The sequence below is a fragment of the Canis lupus genome, chromosome 10, assembly GCF_003254725.2.
Source record: "Canis lupus dingo isolate Sandy chromosome 10, ASM325472v2, whole genome shotgun sequence".
In the NCBI taxonomy this organism is placed as follows: Eukaryota; Metazoa; Chordata; class Mammalia; order Carnivora; family Canidae; genus Canis; species Canis lupus.
Window position 1 is genome coordinate 62,660,837 of NC_064252.1, and position 20,223 is coordinate 62,681,059.

Sequence of the window (20,223 nt, forward strand, 5' to 3'; positions counted from 1 at the left end):
ATGTCCTATACTTGGAACATATTTTTGTTACACAAATTTGATACCATATACTTCAGATGTCTTTTCCAATTTTGTTGGGAAATATGCTTGGTTGATTTCCACAACAGATTTGCATGCTCCTTCCCCATGGTAGCATCCTGGTTGATATTTCTATACATCTGTGTCTTATGTTTAGGAAGGTCAACTAAATGAACACTCCTTAACTGTGGTGTCACCAATTTTTCAGTGTGTATGTTAAGTATATATATATATATATATATATATATATATATATATATATATCACTTCCATCTCTTTTTCCTCTGAAACTATCATATATGAAATCATAATGTTGTTTTTTTAAAAAAGATTTTATTTATTTATTTGAGAGAGAGTGTGCAGGAGGAGGAGTAGAGAGGAACAAGCAGACTCTGTGCTAAGATCATGACCTGAGCCAAAATCAAGAATCAGATGCCTAATCGACTGAGACACCCAAATGCCCCCCATAATGTTTATCATAAAAAATCACATTCATCCTGCATGATTTTTTAAAAGATTTTATTTGAGAGAGAGAAAGAGAGAGAGCAGGAGGGGAGGAGGCACATGGTGGGGAGGGGCAGTAGGAGAAGGAGAAGCAGACTACCTGCTGAGCAGGGAACCCAATGAGAGGCATGCTCTCAGGACCAGGAGATCATGACCTGAGGGGAAGGCAGCTGCTTAACCAACTGAGCCACCCAGGTGCCCCCTGCATGATTTTTAAAAATTAACTTTACCGGGGTATAATCTACATAAAATATATCCACTTAAACTGTATACTGTCAGGTTCTTAGATAAATGATACATCCACATTCTGCATTTTTTAAAGATTTTTTTATTTATTCATTTGAGAGAGAGAGAGTGAGAGCACAAGCAGGGAGGAGGGTCAGAAGGAGAGGGAGAAGCAGACTCCTCGCTAAGCAGGGAGCCTCATATGGGACTCAATCCCAGGACCCCAAGGATTATGACCTGAGGGGAAGGCAAATACTCAACTGACTGAGTCCTCCAGGTGCTCCTCTGCATGGTTTTTAATTTGGAGAAATGAGTGACTTGAGTTCAATCCAAAACTGGTCATTTACTAGCCATGTGACCTTGGGCAAGTTACCTTAACTTCTCAAAGCCTTGATTCTTCTCCCTGTAAAATGAGGATGATAGTCTCACAAAATTGTTAAAGGTACAGTGAAATAATGAGCAGTAAGTGTCCAGAATACAGCCTAGTCTCAATTCACCTTTTACTACTAGGTGTGATTAAAAAATAAACTTCAGGGGATCCCTGGGGTGGCTCAGCGGTTTAGTGCCTGGAGTCCCAGGATCCAGTCCTACGTCAGACTCCCTGCATGGAGCCTGCTTCTCCCTGTGCCTAAGTGTCTGCCTCTCTCTCTCTCTGCTGTGTCTCTCATGGAATAAATAAATAAAATATTAAAAATAAAATAAATAAACTTAATATATCTAAATTTCTACCTAGGGTCTTTCAAGTTTTTTTTTTTTTTTTTTTTTTTTTTATGATAGTCACACAGAGAGAGAGAGAGAGAGAGAGAGAGAGGCAGAGACATAGGCAGAGGGAGAAGCAGGCTCCATGCACCGGGAGCCCGACGTGGGATTCGATCCCGGGTCTCCAGGATCGCGCCCCGGGCCAAAGGCAGGCGCTAAACCGCTGCGCCACCCGGGGATCCCTACCTAGGGTCTTTCAAATAGAAATCTACGAACTCATCATTTTTTCCCTCACTTATAACTGTTCACCATATTCATTTATTATAATTTTTTTTGACAGATCCTGCCTCATGTTTATTTGTGCAAATAGCACAGGAGGACATGAACCCCATGTAACCAGAAGCCTGGGGAGGGAGGGGTGTGTCACGCTAGAACTTCTATCCATATCCTTCTTATCACTAGTTTGTACACTACTAGAGCCTTCATGGGGGCTTGAGAACACCTTTGGGAGCTGAAGCCATAGGCATAGCTTGGGCCTTGGCTTCAGCCTTGGCCTTGGTCTTTGGCCCCCAGAGACTGAGACCCTTGGCAATATGGCACCAGCATGTTTCCTGAGCTTGGGGTGAGCAATGTAGGCAAGTTGACTGAGCTTGCAGCTGCCACCACTTACGATCTTGGGTTTGATCTCCTTGGGCTTGACTAGGGCCTTGACAGCCTCAGCATGCACTCACAGCCTTGGTGGAGTTGCCCTGCACCTTCTTCAGGCACTTCTTGTTATGCTTCTTGGCAACAGGCATGTTCCTCAGGATCAATGTCTATCCCCTTAAAAAGATTCTTATCTTTGGGACTGGATTTTTTGGATCTTGTTTCTGTGCCATTTTCATGACTCGTTGTATGTGGTGTAGTTCTTGAACTTGGCTATATCTGCATGAAGCTTGTGGATCCTGAATTGTTTGGGACCACCATATTCATTTATTCTTTATTGCAGAGGTAGAAGCAACACTGGAGGAACAGCATGATCTTATATCTCACCTGCCAACAACCCTCAGAATTTTGAGTGTGTCCTTGTTAGCACTAACAGGCCCATAAGGTTGTGTGTACCTTTAACTCTGCCACTAACCACTGCTGAATAATTTCTAAAGGACAAAGTTTCATAACGAATAGGTGGTTATGAAGTACGTCTCATAACTACACATTTCCTTAGGTAAAAATTCACAGGCGCTAAAGGATAGCTTCTATAATTGTGCAAGTACAATTCTAAGCACTGGAAGCAGGTGGGGTTTTTTGCCTTTAAATTCCCTAGAAGTGTATTAGGCAACGTTCTTCAGCATCTGAGAACATAGGCAAACAACTGTACGTGCTAAATCATCTGGCTTCTTTTGATCACAAGGGCTGACTCCAGCCAACGAATAACTTGTGAATACAATCTGATGTCAGACAAGGAGAAACACAGATGACAGTGGCTTTACGTCGTTCTTGATTATGCCTGGGGTATATATTCATTGGAGGTTCCCCCTCCCCCCACTAACTTTCAGAAACCTGAAAAGAACTTTGAAAACATCAACACCCCATTTCCCTGCTTCATACCTGCATTGTTCTAAATAATCCGATCTGAACTTGGTCTGTAAGTATTAGGGCTGGTGTCAACTGCAATTAACAGGCATCCTGTTAAGCTGCAATGAATTAAAGGGCAGTTGGAAATCAGCAATACTTTGATGGTGATTCTAGCCGTCTGTATGTTTTAATTGAACTCACCTCAAACATTTTTAGTCCTGTCCTGTCCTTGCTCCCTGATTTTTCTCCAGCCAGGCACTTGGCAGTTCAGGGGCTTTCTTCTCCTTTCACCAGCCTATTTACCTATTCCCCTTCTTATCACTTCCCCTTGGGCGGGGCTGGCGCTTCAGGAGGTAGAAGTGTCCACAAGGTTCTTCAGGATCCACCCTCCCCTACAGGTTCTCAACGCAGAGATGCGCCGAGGGACAGAGACTCAGCCCGCGGCCGCCGGACGACCAGGCCTCGATGGGGCCCTAAGGAGAAAAGCCTCTGGCTTCTCCCGGTCCCAGACTCCGCCAGGCCTTCGGGATCGGGATCGGGATCGGGATCGGGATCAGGATCAGGATCGGGATCCGACGACTCCCCGCAGCGCGGAGGAGGAGGAGGAGGAGCAGGGGCGGAGGCAGAAGCGGGAGAGCCTCCGCCGAAGCCCCGCCCCGCGCTGGGCTCCCAGGGAGGACCCGAACTGGGCCGCGAACCAGCCTCGGCGGGGCAGGGGGTCGTGGGACCGCCCCGAGTGGGCGATCGGGCCGCCGCACAGGCCCCCGCGCAGGAAGGAGACCCTGCCCCGCAGGGGGGAGGCCTTGGCGGCGCTGCCCGTCCTCTCACACAGCCGAAGTGACGGGGCGGGTCGTCAGGATGGGCAAGCGGGGTAGCTTCTGTTTTCATTTTCACTTTCCCGATGATCGTGCTGCAGCCTTGGAACCGAGAACGTGAGGGGGCCGGCCCTGGGTCACGGCCTCCGCCTCCAGGCCGGCCTCCCAGCCGTGAGGGCCCAGGAGCACTGGTGCGGGGTGAGAGGGTCCGCAGGGTGGACCATACAAAGCAGTACTCCGAGGTTTCCACCTCTGAAACAGTCTGGGAGAAAATGCAAATGTACTGGGGTCACCGTAAGTAACTTAAGTATTCCTGGCCCCCTACTATGTAAAAATATTGTTCTGGTTGAGTGGTTAACTGCCCTTTTCTTCTTTTATTTTATTTTTTTCTTTTTTCTTTTTCCTTTTCTTCTTTTAAGTAGAAAACCGGACCTTTAGAAATACAGACCAGATGTGGTGGCGAGGCTAGTTTGAAAGCAGCTGGACAGGGAGCACCTCAAGGAAAGCAAAGACGAGGTTCTCCCTCCCTCCCAAGTTGTTAAAAAACGTGATATGGGTCCACTCTTCTTGTAAATGATACGTGCTTTCAGAGAATTGGTTTTGGAATCTAGTTTTGGAACAGCTTTTTTTTTTTTTTTAAAGATTTTATTTATTTATTCATGAGAGACACACAGAGAGAGAGAGAGAGAGAGAGAGAGAGAGGCAGAGACACAGGCAGAGGGAGAAGCAGGCTCCATGCAGGAAGCCCGAGGTGGTACTTGATCCCGGGTCTCAAGGATCATGCATGCCCTGGGCTGAAGGCGGCGGCACTAAACCGCTGAGCCACCTGGACTCCCTGGAACAGCTTCTTAACTGAATTCCTCCATGTTTAGTTCAATTTAAGGCTTGATCGTGTCATCTACCCCAATGCTAGACCAGAGTTAAAGGACCAAAAGAGACTAATAAACCTTTTGGTGGGGGGGAAGTATATCATTGCCTGTGCAAAGCATACTTCAACTCAAAAACTATAATAAAAGCAAAATTCAAGCACCCTGACATTGGAGATTCCAAAAAAAAAGCACTCAGAACAATGTACAATACTGGATTAAGCCACAACCAGTATGGCAGGAGATTTCTGTTGGTTTCCACTATCTCTATAGCTTTGAGCAGTGTTGACAACTGCTCAAAGGATAGTGAGTGGGTTTATCAGTTCTTTGAGGATGTTCCACTCAGTAGCCAGTGGAAACCAATTGTTAAGCATGTCTTCTTATACCTCATAAACCACAACCACAGTCTTTGATCCCTGGCTCCAAACAGATTCTAAAATAACCTCGATGAAAATACAAAATATAGGGTGACTGGGTGGCTCAGTCAGTAAGCATCTGCCTTCAGCTCAGGTCCTGATCCCAGGGTCCTGGGACAGAGTCTCCCATTGGGCTCCCTGCTCAGAGGGGAGTCTACTTCTCCCTCTACACCTCCCTTCTGCTCGTGATTCTCTCTCGTGCACTCTCTCTCAAATCAATTAATAAAATCTTAAAAAAAAAAAAAGAAAATAGGGGCACCTGGGTGGCTCAGCGGTTGAGCATCTGCCTTCCTCTCAGGTCATAATCCCAGAATCCTGGGATCAAGTCCCACATCAGGCTCCCCTTAGGGAACCTGCTTCTCCCTCTACCTATGTCTCTACCTCTCTCTCTGTGTTTCTCATGAATAAATAAACTTTTAAAATCTTAAAAAAATAAAAATAAAAAATAAAATATATTATGTATATGTATCATTCAGAGAATTCAATAAAATAAAAGAATCTTCCTAGAAAATAAACAAAAACAAAAAATACTTCATACTTTAGGTTATTTAAGTGAATCATATTCAGCTTTCATAACTGCAAAATATGTTTGGTTTAGCAGCTCTTTCTGCCAATGGGTCCTATTCTCATGCTTTAATAAAACCACCTTTTTTTTTTTTGCACTGAAGAAAAAAAAGTTTGGTTTAACCAACCAAATTCTGTGCTACATCCAGGGAAAAGAGGTATATATCACAGACACTAATATGGAAGATGGATAAATAGAAAAACAACTAATTCACTGTTACATGTTTAATAAAAGCATATATTAGGTACAAAAGTAGCCTAACTAAGGGAGTGACTAATTCTATGAGGTTTATGGGGATGAGGATTTAAGAAAAGGTTTGACTCATGAATGATGTCTATGTCCATTTGAGGTGGTATTTGAAACAATGAAGCATAAGCAGAAATGCAAAGAAAAAAAAGCTCATGAGGTAGATATTAATAAATGACTATAAAGTGCTGACTGACAACACAGAAGAAATTAAAATATAAAGAGGTACAGAATTCTATTAATTTTAAATTGGCAGCAAAAAAATTAGTTGAAAAATGGGGTGAAAGGGTAGAGAACTCCTTTTACTTAAATCTTAAGTAACACAGAAATTAAAATAACAGCCCTTGCCTCTACTCTAGGCAAAGCCAGCACTGTTATATTGGTGTGTTATTTCCCCAGGTTATGTACTTGGAACTGAAATTATTTTCTATAAAAATAACTCTCCATACATTGAGGCAGTACAGGATAATGGTTGAGTAGGCTGGCAGTCTGGTGTTGCCTGGACTAGAATGTAGGAAACACCACTTCCCACTTGGAAAGTTACTTCTCTTTATTTCAGTTTTCCCCTCTGCAAAATAGGACTATAACTTTACCAACTGTCAGTGAAGATTTTAAATGTCAGAAGGATTTTATTTTGTGCATGGGAAAGAACCCAAAAAGCTGCTTGATTTTTAACTGATATTTATTAGTGTTGTAAATTTTAAGCCTAGCTGTTATTAAGCATGTAAAAGCAAATCTCAAATTCACTTATAAATCAATTTTATGTTAAAAATGAAACACTTGGGATCCCTGGGTGGCGCAGCGGTTTGGCGCCTGCCTTTGGCCCAGGGCGCGATCCTGGAGACCCGGGATCGAATCCCATGTCGGGCTCCGGGTGCATGGAGCCTGCTTCTCCCTCTGCCTGTGTCTCTGCCCCGCCCCCCTCTGTGTGACTATCATAAATAAATAAAAATTTTAAAAAATGTTAAAAAAATAAATAAATAAAAATGAAACACTTTTACTTGTTCTTTGATCAATGTTTGGTGAACTTCTTAATTGGACATATTAAACTTTCCATTTAAACACTCTTATAAATACGATAGAATTTTCTTAAAGCATTAAATAACAAAAGCATCCAACAAATCAAATTATCTTACACATTTGCACTGTATACAAACTTAATTTATTAATAAGTTTATTAACTTACTAAGTTCCCTTAAAATATGTCAAATTCACACAAAACTGTATCTGATTGTCTTAGGCACCTCACGCCCCTAACAAGGCAGATTTACACTCTAAATCATCTTGGCCCATTTTCTGCCCAGTTCCAGAGCACTTAGAGAGTATTCCTGAGTCTTCTTCAGCCCTGAAAGGACACTGGTTAGAAGTGCGCTCTGCTACTAACTGGCTGTGTGACCTTGGTTAAGTCCTTTACCTCTTTGTGTCTCAGCTTTATCACCTGAAAGTGGGGGTAGCAATAGTACACAACTCCTCGAGTTGTGAGTCTTACCTGAGTTAGTGCATGCAAAGCACTTAAAACCGTGCCCGGTGGGTGCTAAGTGCTCAACAAGTGTCATGGTATTTGTGTAAAAATACTAGATCAAGTTCTCTTAGGCATCTGTGCAGCATAAAAATCAAACCTATACATTAAGGCAATTCACTTAAGCATTGAAATATCTACTACATCGCTTATTGGTCAAATCCTAAGTATTTCCATTAAAAATCTAATGTCAGATTCCACACACCCCCAACCTGTGAGACTCTCTAAAATATTTCAAGTATCTTAAATACAGAGAATACATACATAAGCAACACAGTGAGTTAAAAGTGTGTTACTACTTCTTGTAAATAGAAGGTGTCATTAAAAGTCACGTTAATTTCTTTACCAGGTGTATGTTACTCGGGCTGCAGTCATTATCCAGTGACATTATCCAAGGACTAGGGCAGGAGATTTATTTTGGTACTGTCAATCTGATATGTTCAGGGGTCAGTCAAAGACTTGAGATTGGGGTTACGGTTTTGGGGTTTTTGGTCAGTTTACAGATGGGGGAAGATTAAGTGGAAGAGGAAGGGATGCACCCCCTGAGGGTTATTCCAGGCCTGGCGCTCAACAAGCTGGGCCCCCTGTAATCCCTGGGAACTGCCTGCCCTGTGGTAGGAACTCAAAGCATTTCAGATGGGATTGATTTTTACAACGTAGGGCATCATCTATCCCTTGCAAGTTTTACCTTTGCCTGATTTTTGTGGTAACTCTTTTCCACTTTTCCCTGCTTGACTTGAGAGGATGGAATTCACTTTCCCACTTGAGAGTTCAGCTAATCTCTGCTTATTGAAGTTAATTAAATTCTTTGCCTCTTTTATATTTACTTTCTTATCTGTCAAATAAACAGATAAATGCCAAATAACTCATAGGGTTGTCATAAGCCTTACATGAAATTCTGTGAATCACAATGTTGGGTATATAGTAAGTGTTCAGTATATGTTAACTATTATTATATGGCTATTTTTTCCAACTTTTTTTTCTTTAAACATTTTCAGGGGATCCCTGGGTGGCTCAGCGGTTTGGTGCCTGCCTTTGGCCCAGGGCATGATCCTGGAGTCCCGGGATCAAGTCCTACATTGGGCTCCCTGCATGGAGCCTGCTTCTCCTTCTGCCTGTATTTCTGCCCCGCCCCCATCTCATGAATAAATAAATAAAATCTTAAAAAAAAAAAAACATTTTCACATTCTTTAAATATTTTATTAAAATGCAAAAGAACAGCATCCTTTTTTTTAAATTTATTTTTTATTGGTGTTCAATTTACCAACATACAGAATAACCCCCAGTGCCCGTCACCCATTCATTCCCACCCCCCGCCCTCCTCCCCTTCTACCACCCCTAGTTCGTTTCCCAGAGTTAGCAGTCTTTACGTTCTGTCTCCCTTTCTGATATTTCCCACACATTTCTTCTCCCTTCCCTTATATTCCCTTTCACTATTATTTATATTCCCCACATGAATGAGAACATATAATGTTTGTCCTTCTCCGACTGATTTACTTCACTCAGCGAACAGCATCCTTCAATCAAAATTCAAACTTGCACTGCCTTATGGTAAGACACTGTATTAATTTCCTATTGTTGTTACAACAAATTACCATAAATTTAGGGACTTAAAAATCACCTCAAATTTAGTATCTTACAGTTCTGGAGGTCAGAAATCTAAAAAGTTCTCACTGAACTAAGATCAAGGTGTTGGCAGTGAGCTGCATTCCTTTCTGGAAGCTCTCAGGGAGAATCCATTTCCCTGCCTTTTCCAGCTTCTAAAGGCCACCTGCATTCTTTGGCTCATGGTCTTTTCCTCCAGCAATAGTATCACTCTGACCTCTGCTTTTGTCGACATACTTCCTTTTCTGACTCTAACTCTCCTGCTTCCCTCTTTAAGGAGACTTTCCTGGCCTCACCTGGATGATCCAGGATAATCTTCCCATTTCGAGTTCCTTAATCATATCTGCAAAGTCCCTTTGCCATGTAAGGTAACATATTCAGGCATTTCAGGAATTAGGACATGGTTGTCTTTGGGCCACATATACTACTCCTGAAATTACTGATGTTGAAACTAAAGGTGGCATTATGTATCAGCAAAGGGATGAAAAAAGATTATTTCACTCTCCTTTAAATAGACCTTGGCCAAATGCTAAGAGCATTTGAAGACAAACCCTTTGGCTATTTGTTTCCTTAGAATTAGGTAAATTTTTAAATCTAAAGGGTTCTGAGTACCTTCCAGGTATTCCAGGTACTATATGCCAGATAAATATTTATATACAATATCATCTCATCTCTCTAGAACATGGCAACATATTCCTAAGCTGCTAAAACGTAGGAAGTGCATATGCATGTACATGCACACACACACACACACACACACACAAGCTGTCCTGAGTTGCTAAAATAGCTGACGAAACGTTGTACTAAGACTCTCATGTTTCACTCACAGGAAAACCTTAGACTTACAGTCAGATCCCACAACTCGACATATAGTTCTTTTAAGCCTATCTTATTTCCAATCCTTGGCTGACCTGAAGTAGGAAATTAGAAGGGCAAGAAAGAAAGCTCTAGGCAGGTAAGTCGACATAACTAAGAAGACCAGAGAAAACTTATCGCAGTCATTAATGTGCCTTGTTGATATGACATAGTCATAGTCATCTGTTGGTTCTCAAATGGTTAGCCAATCACTACCTCTCTGAGCTTTAACAAATATGTATATATATATATATACACACACTTAGACTATTGATGTCTAGACTCCTATCTATGATAGAATTCTATGATTTCAGGTCATAACAACAGCTTGTCAACCAAGGAGACAATCAGAAGTGCTATGTATTCTGATGCACTTATTTGTTATTATATTATGACGACAACTACTACTATGAATCTAACATTTTACCAGCACTTAAATGTTGTCTAGGACAATTAAGAGTGAGGCAGGCAGGGCAATGTGCTTCAATAGTGTCAAAGGCATCACTTTTTCACAACCAGAACAATGATATTTGATGCTTTTATCCACCCAGCGTTAAAGAACATGTGCCAAGCACTGTGTTAGGTACTAAGTCTTTATGAGAAATTAGCTTATTTTCATATTTCAGGGGAAAGGTGAAGAGCAATAACTAAACTAAAAATTAAAAATTGTGTAAATGTTTTGATCTAGAATTTCTTCCCACAAACAGCCCAACAGAAACTTTCATGAAAGTGCTCAAAGGTTTCTGTGCAAAGATGCTTCCTTATGCATTGTTTGTAACAGTAATACAGTAAAACACTGGAAATGATCTAAATGACCATCATTAGAATGAGAGAGACCTATAGGGCACCTGGGTGGCTCAGTGGTTGAGCGTCTGCCTTTGGCCCAGGGTGTGATCCTGGGTCCCGGGATCGAGTCCCACATCGGGCTCCCTGCATGGAGCCTGCTTCTTCCTCTGCCTGTGTCTCTGCCTCTCTTTCTGTGTGTATCTCATAAATAAGTATATAAAATCTTTAAAAAAAAGTGTTTAAAAAAAAAGAGACCTATAAACACCAACATGAAAAGATGGCAAGATACAGTACCAGATGATAAAGTTATAAGACAGTATGTTTTTCTTTTGTTGATACAGAGATATAAGTATGTGCAAGAAAATCTCAAGGATATAAAAAAAGTATTTTTTTTACAACAAAGTATTAATAAGGGTAAGTATTATGGAGATTTTTTCCTTTCTACTTTTTTTTTTACAATGTTCACAGAAAAACCACAAAGGTTAAAAAAAAAAAACCACAAAGGTAAAACAAATAGAGTAATACAAAATAAAAGGCAATAAATTAAATAGTAAGTTTTAGCAATGTTTTTATGAGAAAGTATTGAAATTTTATTTACAACAAAATGTTTTCCAAGAATTTGAACTAGATAAGGTATTTCATCTGTGGTTTTCTGACCTAGTGGCTAGAAACTGAACTTCTACTCAGTTTCCCCTTTCTTCATTTGGTTGGTTATTAGCTTTCAGTAAGGTGTTTCACCTGAGCCTGCTCTTTAAGAGCCCTGGATTCAGAACACGGGATAATAGGGAGTGCACACATGCCAATTTGTTTACTGCGAGTCTCCCAGAGGAAATCATGTGCATCTGTCTGTTTACTTTTCCTTGGAACCCAGAAGGTCACCTCTAAAAATAATCTTGCTCAGTGTCAGAGCTTCCGTGACACAGAGGTACATGCCTCACATGCTCCTCGCAGTTAGTGCCCTATGCCAGGCATATCCAGTTCTCAAAGGACCGGGACCAGAGAAGGAGGGAAAGTAGCTGCCAGCTGAACTGTCCACCTTCTAAGTTAATTTAATAATGCTCACAAAGGAAGCCCCTTAAAAAATAGCACACACCTTTTCTCATGGCTGTCACTCTACATTAGTGATGTTGAACTTTTAAATGTTTATTGGCCGCGTGTATTTCTTCTTTTGCGATTTTCTGAAGGAGACATGAAGAGAATTTCTCAACCAGAGCCCATGCTATGGTTATTTGACTTCGCAATGGGCACATTTGGGGTGCTTCACCAGCCTTTCTGGTAAGGCCCTGAAGCTCTATTGAATGAACAGTCCTGAGAAACTATGCTTGTACCAGGGGAAAATGCTCCATTTGCCTTGGCCTCCACCCCATTCCTCTTGGCTTGTACCTTTTCAACACTCCCCGCTGGGCTGGGACACGTTGTGTGAGTGGGTAAAGTGAGGAGAAAGAGCGAGATCAGTTAGAAATCTGCTGTCCAAGTCAGAAATACTGAAAGGCCAAACTAAAGACATGGGCAGAAGAGAAATTAATAGAAAGATGGTAATTGAAGAGTTGGAATCTATGGAATTTTATAGCTGATTGGATCTAGGGTACAAAAGATTTCCACATGTTCCAGAAGTTTTCTAGACTTGTGCTAGGAACCTGGTGGTGCCATTATGGAGGAGATGTCCCATACTGGACTCTGAATTCATCCTCTTCAGTCTCTCCAGGGATCTCAGGGCAACAACTGTTTTGCCATCTATCTTCAATTGTTCACTTTCATTGATTCTTTTCCATTTAACCCTATTCAAGAATCTCTCACATTTAACAAAACAAAACAAACAAAAACAAACCTTTCCCCTTGAGAGGTAGTGGGAAGAGTAGGCTACTAATATCCTCATCTTAAATGTAGGGCGTCAAGAAATGCTGTGATTAATGGAATGAAAAAAGAGCTTAAGTAGGTTTTGTGGCCAGTGGATGGTGACACAACCATTTTGGATGACAAGAGAGAGGTATCAGTGAACTAAATTCTTACTCAGCACAGCATGAAGTTAATAGATAATATCTAAGGCTAATAAATCAAGAAACCATCATTAGGAGGTTAATTAGTGATAAGGAGGTTACCTTAACACAGAAGCAGTTCAAAGTGGTTGCTTCTGGGGGCTGGCAGAGTGGCTCAGAGGATTGTTGCTTTTTTAAAAAATTATTTGCATGTATTTCTTTGATGAGGTTTTAAAAATGTTCCCCCCGCCTTTTTTTCAATATGGTAAAGAGAGAGGCCTTAAAAAAAAAAATCCTCCCTAAACTTACATTTCATGGCTACCACTATATCTTTCCTCTTCCTTAATGTACATTCCTTTTATTTTTTTTAAGATTTTATTTATTTATTTGAGAGAGAGAGATAGCAAGAGAGAGCATGAGCAGGGGCAAGGGAGAAGGAGAAGCAGACTCCTACTCAATGTGGGGCTCCAACCCAGGACCCTGAGATCACAATCTGAGCCGAAGGCAGACAGGACTGAGCCACCCAGGTGCCCTCCTTTTTAAAAATTTTAACTAGGCTCCATGCCTCAGTGTGGAGCCCAACGCAGGGCTCGAATTTACCACCAAGAGATCAAGACCTGAGCCAAGATCAAGAGCTGAACACTTAACCCACTGAGCCACCCACACACTCCATGATATAATCTTTAATATATAATAATAATAGTAGTAGTAGTAACTGACATTTACTGAAAATTTTTTTAAAAGATTGTATTTATTTATTCATGAGAGACACACACACAGAGGCAGAGACATAGGAAGAGGGAGAAGCAGGCTCCATGCGAGGAGCCTGATGTGGGACTCGATCCAGGGACCAGGATCACACACTGAGCTGAAGGTAAACACTCAACTACTGAGCCACCCAGGCGTCCCCGACATTTGCTGAATTATTGTTATGTGCCATGCACGTTAATTGCTTTACTTTCATCATCTCATCTAATCTTTACAGTGAACTTATTGCAATCAGATATTTTGAAGTTTTCTTTTTTTAAAGTTTTATTCATTTAAGTAATTTCCACACCCAACGTGGAGCTAGAACTTGAAGGAGTTTTCTACATTCACCATCTACATTTGCTTACCATCCGGGTTCCCCTCAACCACTGCAGATTGGCTTAGATTGCTCTCAAAAAGGGCACCCACAGCGCTTCCCTACCATTGAAACTAGTTGTACTGTCAGCATCTTTACCTCGACTCCTATCCTTTTGCTTCCACAAGACTACACTTTTTTGGTTTTTCCTTCGGCTTCTCTAGCTTCTTCTCAGTCTCCTTTAAGGTCTTTCTCCTCCGACTCACCTCCTAAATGTCTGAATGTCTCAGTCCCTTCTTCAACCTGCTTTCCCTCTCATTTTATATCTCTTTGTAGTATTCATATATTTCTATTGTTTAAGTTACCATTGATGAAACTCAAACCTGTCTCTATCCCAACAGTTCCTTCTCCTGAACTACAGACCCACAGACCACTGTCTATCAGACATCCTGATCTGGGTGTCCCACTTGCACCTCACCTCCACATGTCTCAAGTGAAACAAATCAACATTCCTTCATATTTGCCCTTTTTTGTGTATTTATCTCTCTCAATGACTCTACCACCATCCATAGAGTTGCCTACTTCCCAATATGAACATTATCCTTGATTCCTTAGCTGCTTTACACATCTAATAACATCTAATCAACCACCAAGTTTCATGTAGTTTCCATCCTGGATTTCTTTCTCCCCCTCCTTATCTAGGGGGCCACTTGCTTTAATTTGCACTGTCATCATCTCTTATCTGGGCTATGGCTACAGCCTGCTAATTGTCTCCTTGCCCTCCACGCTTTGCTTCCCTCTAGAGTCCATTCTCTACTTTCCAGCCAGAAGGATTCTTTCCTGTATGCAAATCTGAACATGCTTCTCGTCTGTTAAAAGGATTTAATGGTTTCCTGTACCCTCAAACTCAGCTGGTCTCTGCTCACCTCTGTCTCACACTCCCTCTGGTCCTGCCACACTGAACTGTTTGCAGCCTCTTGACTCTCTCCTCCAGTTTCAAGCATTTGCTTTAACTACTCCCTCTGCCTGAGATCATGCTTCCTACCCCCTTTTCTTCCTTTGTGATTCTTACTGGTCTTGATTCAGCAGAGATATTTTCTCTTTGGAAGGGGCTTTTTCTAACATGAAAGCCTGAATTAGGTTCCCCTCTGTGCATTCCATAGCACGACCACAATACTGAATTTACCTGTAATATCTTCTCTGTCTCTCTCACTAAATTGCAAACTGTTAGGGAGGCGGATGGTATATTACCTCCTGGCAGAGAGCATCAATTCACTGAATGAGTTGGAGTTCCTATGGATTGGAAAGAATGTGGAGTCTGGATTCAGACAGACCTAGATTTTGGTTTCTTCTTCTTCTGAGTCTTTTCCCCGCCGCCCCAGCTGTGAAGTGTAGATCGAAGTTCCTTCTTCACAGAGTTGTTGTGAAGATTAAAGGAAGTACCTAACACAAGATGTGGTTACAGAAGCTTGCAGTCTGTGTGTGTTCTCTTCCCCCACTGACGGCAGAACCTGGTTGGAGGGGAATAAGGGTGGATTCAAAGGTGGCTCATGCAGGAGTGGCCAGCAGGGAGCAGTAGGTAGGGGCTGAAGCTGAAGTGGAAGCTGGAGGTGTAGGTTAGGGAGCCATCAGTTTAGGAAAACTGAGTTTAGGAGTAGATAAGACTATGCCCTGGGGAAGACTGAGGCCTAGGGAGCGGTAAAGAGATTTGCCTTTGCAAAGGGAGGAGGAGGAGTGGTCTGCAGGATGTTAGATGAGAACCAAAATGAGGAGGGAGAAGCAACAGTGTCACACACTGCAGAGGTTGAGGAGAAAGTGCCCCTTAGGTTGGACTTAATGAGGTCATTGATGTCCTTGGAAAGAGTGTTGATGGCTGCTTTGTGTGGTTAATCATTTGTTCTAGTTCTGAGTAGAAAGGGAGGGGCATGTGGGACTTGGAGTTCCAGTGCAAAAGCCATCTGAACAGATAAGGGGGAGGGAAGAGCTGAAGATAACAGTAGCAGCAAACGGTGTTCATAGCACTGAACTGGGGTGCATGATGTATCCAGATGCCCAGGCCCTTCCCCACTTCTCACCACCATCCTCACCAACTCCTGCTCTGCTTAAGAATACCAAGGAATAACCAGGCATGGGTGGCAGGGAGTGGTGGAAGCATATACAAAGGGTATACAGAGGGTTGTTTTTTTTTTGTTTAATAACTACCACTTATTCTTTTCTGTGTGGCAGGCACTGTGCTAAATGTTTTGCTCATACTACCTCTCTTACTCTTCACAACAATCCTTTAAAATACTGTCATCAATTTAGTAATGAGAAAACTAAGGCTCAGAGAAGTTAATTAACCCGTTGGAAGTCAACCAGTAAGTGATGAGCTGAGATTAAAACTGGGATCTTTAAAACCCTTGCTCTTTACTGGCTTGAAGGAGGGGTGATGGAGTAAGGAAGGGACATGGAGAAGTCAGCTTGAGGGTCAAGGGAGAGGCATCTCAAGGCTTCTGGAAAGTTAAGGAATCTTTTTTGCATATGTAACTCACTTCCCTGACTCTGTCCAGATAAGTAGTGAATCAAGTTTACACTAAAGGCTAGAACCATCTGGAACTTCATAGTCCCATAACACTTTCTGCACTAATGGAATGTTCGCTCTCTGTGCTAATATGGTAGTCATTAGTCACACACATGGCTAATGAGCACTTGAAATGTGGCTACTGTGATTGAAAAACTAAATTTTTAATTTTAGTTTAAATTTTAAAATTGATACTTGAGAGGGCAATTATAAATTAATTTATAATTTATGAATTTATAAATTAATCTTGATCATAGGTATGTATACATAGGGAAAAACATAGTGTATACATATAGCAGGTTGTGTGCTATCATGGTTCATGGTTTCAGGCATTCACTGGGGGTCTTAGAACATATCCCTCTCAGATAAGGGGTCAACTATATACATAAGCAGAACTGATAATTTCCTATATGTACACATTTTGGAATCATAAAACCAGGGTTCAAGGTTTGACAACTACGAGTACTAACATGGTCAGAACATGAAATGGAGACAATCCTGGAAGTCCACAAAAGTTGCCATTGGTACCTATCAACAGACTCCTAGGGCAGCCTGGGTGGCTCAGCGGTTTAGCGCAGCCTTCAGCCCAGGGCGTGATCCTGGAGACCCAGGATGGAGTCCCACATCAGGCTCCCTGCATGGAGCCTGCTTCTCCCTCTGCCTGTGTCTCTGCCTCTCTCTCTATGTCTATCATAAATAAATAAATCTTTTTTTTTTTAAGTAAGATCTTAAAAAATAATAAAAATAAAAAATAAAATAAAATTTTGTGAAATCTAAATACAGTGAGCATCTGAATTGTTATTTGCTGTACATGTAATATATGCTGGATTTCAAAGACATAAAAGAAATGAATGTAAAATAGCTTATTCATTTTAAATTGGCTATATGTTGAAATGATAGTATTTTTAATATGTTGGTTTAAATAATTATATTTCTAAAATTAATTTCACCTGTTTTTAGGAAATAAATTTTAATGTGGCTACTAGAAAAATGTTAATTAAATATGTGGCAGGCATTATATTTCTGTGGGACAGCCCTGATCTAGAGGCAGGGTCTTGGCACTGATTGAAGTTTTTTGTTTTTTTTTAAGATTTTATTTATTCGTTCATAGAGACACACACACACAACTATATATAGTTGACCCCTTATCTGAGAGGGATATGTTCCAAGACCCCCAGTGAATGCCTGAAACCATGATAGCACACAACCTGCTATATATATACACTATGTTTTTCCCTATGTATACATACCTATGATCAAGATTAATTTACAAATTCAGCATAGGAAGAGATTAACAATAACTAATGCAACAGAATAGTAACAATATACTGTAATGTTATATAGATGTGTATATGTGTCTTACTCTCAAAATATCTTATTGTACTATATTCAGTTTTTGTGATAACTGAGATGATAAGATGCCTGTGTGATAAGATGAAGTGAGGTGAATGACACAGGCTTGTGACACAGTGTTAGGCTACAATTGACCCGACGATTCTCAGGAAGAGGATCATCTGCTTGCATGGGTAACTGAGACTGTGGAAAGCAAAACTGCAGATAAGGGGGGACTACTGTAATGCTACTCTCCCTACTCCTAAAATCATGCCTTTCTGTCTTGTTGAAGGAATCTGCAGCTGCAAATCTGTCTTGCTCAAGCCATAAATCAGAGCTGTCATCATTGGGTCAGAGACTAGAAAGCTAAAGACCGTACATCTCTAAAGCTGGCTCTCTGGAGCCCCTATTAAAAGGACATGTGAAAAAATAAATAAATAAAATAAAAGGACATGTGGTCAAATCCCTCATTTATTTTTTATTTAAAATAAAATAGCCAGGCAGCCCGGGTGACTCAGCAGTTTAGCGCCGCCTTCAGCCCAGGGCCTGATCCTGGAGACCCAGGATCGAGTCCCACGTCGGGCTCCCTGCATGGAGCCTGCTTCTCCCTCTGCCTGTGTGTCTACCTCTCTCTCTCATTAATAAATAAATAAAATCTTTAAATAAATAAATAAGTAAATAATAAAATAAAATAAAATAAAATAAAATAAAATAAAATAAAATGGCCTTGGGGTCCCTGGGTGGCTCCATTGGTTAAGTGTCTGCCTTTAGCTCAGGTCATGATGCCAGGGTCCTGAGATCTAGCCTCGCATCAGGCTCCCTGCTCTGTGGGGCGCTGCTTCTCCCTCTCCCTCTGCCTGCTGTTCCCCCTGCTGTGCGCTCTGTGTGTAAAATAAAATAAAAGTAGCCTTGATTTCTTTATATGTAAATTGGTGAAAACAATCAAGGAAGGGCATTTGGTTAGACTCATATTGTTGCTGAGAAGATTAAATGATGGGGATCTCTGGGTGGCGCAGCAGTTTGGCGCCTGCCTTTGGCCCAGGGCGCGATCCTGGAGACCCGGGATCGAGTCCCACGTTGGGCTCCCAGTGCATGGAGCCTGCTTCTCCCTCTGCCTATGTCTCTGACTCTGTGTGTGTGTGTGTGACTATCATAAATCAATAAAAAATTTTAAAAAAATAAATGAATTCAGATATGTAAAGTACTTAGACCACTCTCTAGATCATAATAAACCCTCAACTCAATCAATGTTAACTTTTAACATAAAATGGGTGTAGGATACTCCTAAATGCCAGAACCTAAGTAGTCACATATCATGGATGTCTGATTCCAATTAGGTTATTTATTGGAAACATACTAGACTATATTACCTAGTAGAAGGAAAAGGTTAAAACAATCAAACCTAGAAGAGCTGGATACAGGGGGACCTCAAGAAACTGAACGCTGCAGGCACGGTCTCTTGTTTTTGTACTTCTCTGGGTGTTGAGTTCATTCTCACTCACTGTAGATAGGTTTCTTCACATGGCCAGAAACCAATAACTCTGGAATCTACCTCTTATACCTTCTCTACTAGAGAGACCCTTTTCTCAGTTACAGTTTAAAAAAAGAAAATAAAAGAAATCCAAGGGAAGGACTATGAGCGGCCGCCTGTCTTCAGTTAGGCACTCTTCCATAGACCAATAACTCTGGTGGTGGGAGACAGGACACAGAAGAGCATGGTTGCTCCTTTTGGAGCCCCATGGCTGGGATTTGGGTAGAGAAATTCCCAAATGTAAGAGAGAGTGCTGGGCACATGGTCAGTCATTGGCTGGGGCTGGCTGAGGAAAAGCCTGGCCTCAGCTCAAAAACAGCAGATCCTAAAGGTGCTGCAACCTGAGGCTATCAGCTAATGGCTCCTCTTGTAATTGGCCACCAAGTTCTTTCTTGAAAGGACATTTAAACAGCACATCAATCCTTGGTTGCCACAACCCACCTCTGTGCTACACATATTTACTTCTTACCACAGATCCTGGGAGCAAGCAGCTGCTTCACTCTAAGGGGTCTGAGCTTTTGTTAACCATGTCCTTCTTAGGCTGGGATTGCTGCACTTGCCCATCCAAGGTTGCATTTAACAATAAAATGCCAAGAGGCACCTGTGTGGGTCACCTGAATCCTACACATATTCCTCCCTATCCCCATTGTGTAACAGGAGCCCTGCCTCCACTTGCTGATCAGGGACAATGACCTCTGCCAAGATGATGACTCTTCTTACCTGCTAGCTCCTAGACACAGGAACCCAAAGTGCTCAGGTAGTAGCCACAGTTTGTAGCTCACCGCATCAAATGGCAGGAGTGCATCCCCTTATCAGGCCCTCCAACCCTGCAGAGCCCAGAGTTGCAGGGATAGAGGACATAAAATCTTCCAGTGGTCACTGGAGTGATGCTGAGTGGAGTCCCTCCTTCTATTCTTGGTTCCTAGGAACGTATTTTCTTCTTCCCAGAACACAGCACCATATAGAAGCCTCTGATTCAGTGCATATACAGCATCCTGGAGGAGTGTCCAGTCATTAAGTCTTGTCTCCAAGGTGACATTTCAGTTATGCTTTCAGCAGGTCACTCCATCACTCTAGCAGGTCAGTAG

At 41.7% G+C, this 20,223-nt stretch overlaps 1 protein-coding gene and 1 long non-coding RNA gene across 5 annotated transcripts in view; one reads left to right on the plus strand and one right to left on the minus strand.

Annotated features, from left to right (window-relative positions):
• Positions 1 to 520: 520 nt before the first annotated feature.
• Positions 521 to 20,223, minus strand: part of LOC112673137 (basic proline-rich protein-like) — a 52,770-nt gene continuing 33,067 nt past the window's right edge. For 3 of the 4 annotated variants that reach the window (XR_007413811.1, XR_003144686.3, XM_025468748.3), the window contains 3 exons: positions 3,202 to 4,077; positions 3,034 to 3,119; positions 521 to 1,150 (listed from right to left, as the gene is read on the minus strand). Coding sequence is in view for 2 of the 4 variants with exons in the window: in XM_025468748.3 (XP_025324533.3) it covers positions 3,403 to 4,077 (675 nt within the window). In the remaining 2 variants the exon portion in view is untranslated. The remainder of the gene's footprint in view (positions 1,151 to 3,033; positions 3,120 to 3,201; positions 4,078 to 20,223) is intronic. The other variant, XM_025468755.3, reaches the window with a different exon arrangement.
• LOC118355889 (uncharacterized) lies at positions 2,898 to 4,841 on the plus strand. Its single transcript, XR_004819200.2, has 3 exons — positions 2,898 to 3,070; positions 3,399 to 4,109; positions 4,238 to 4,841. It is a non-coding gene; the product is annotated as an uncharacterized LOC118355889 (long non-coding RNA).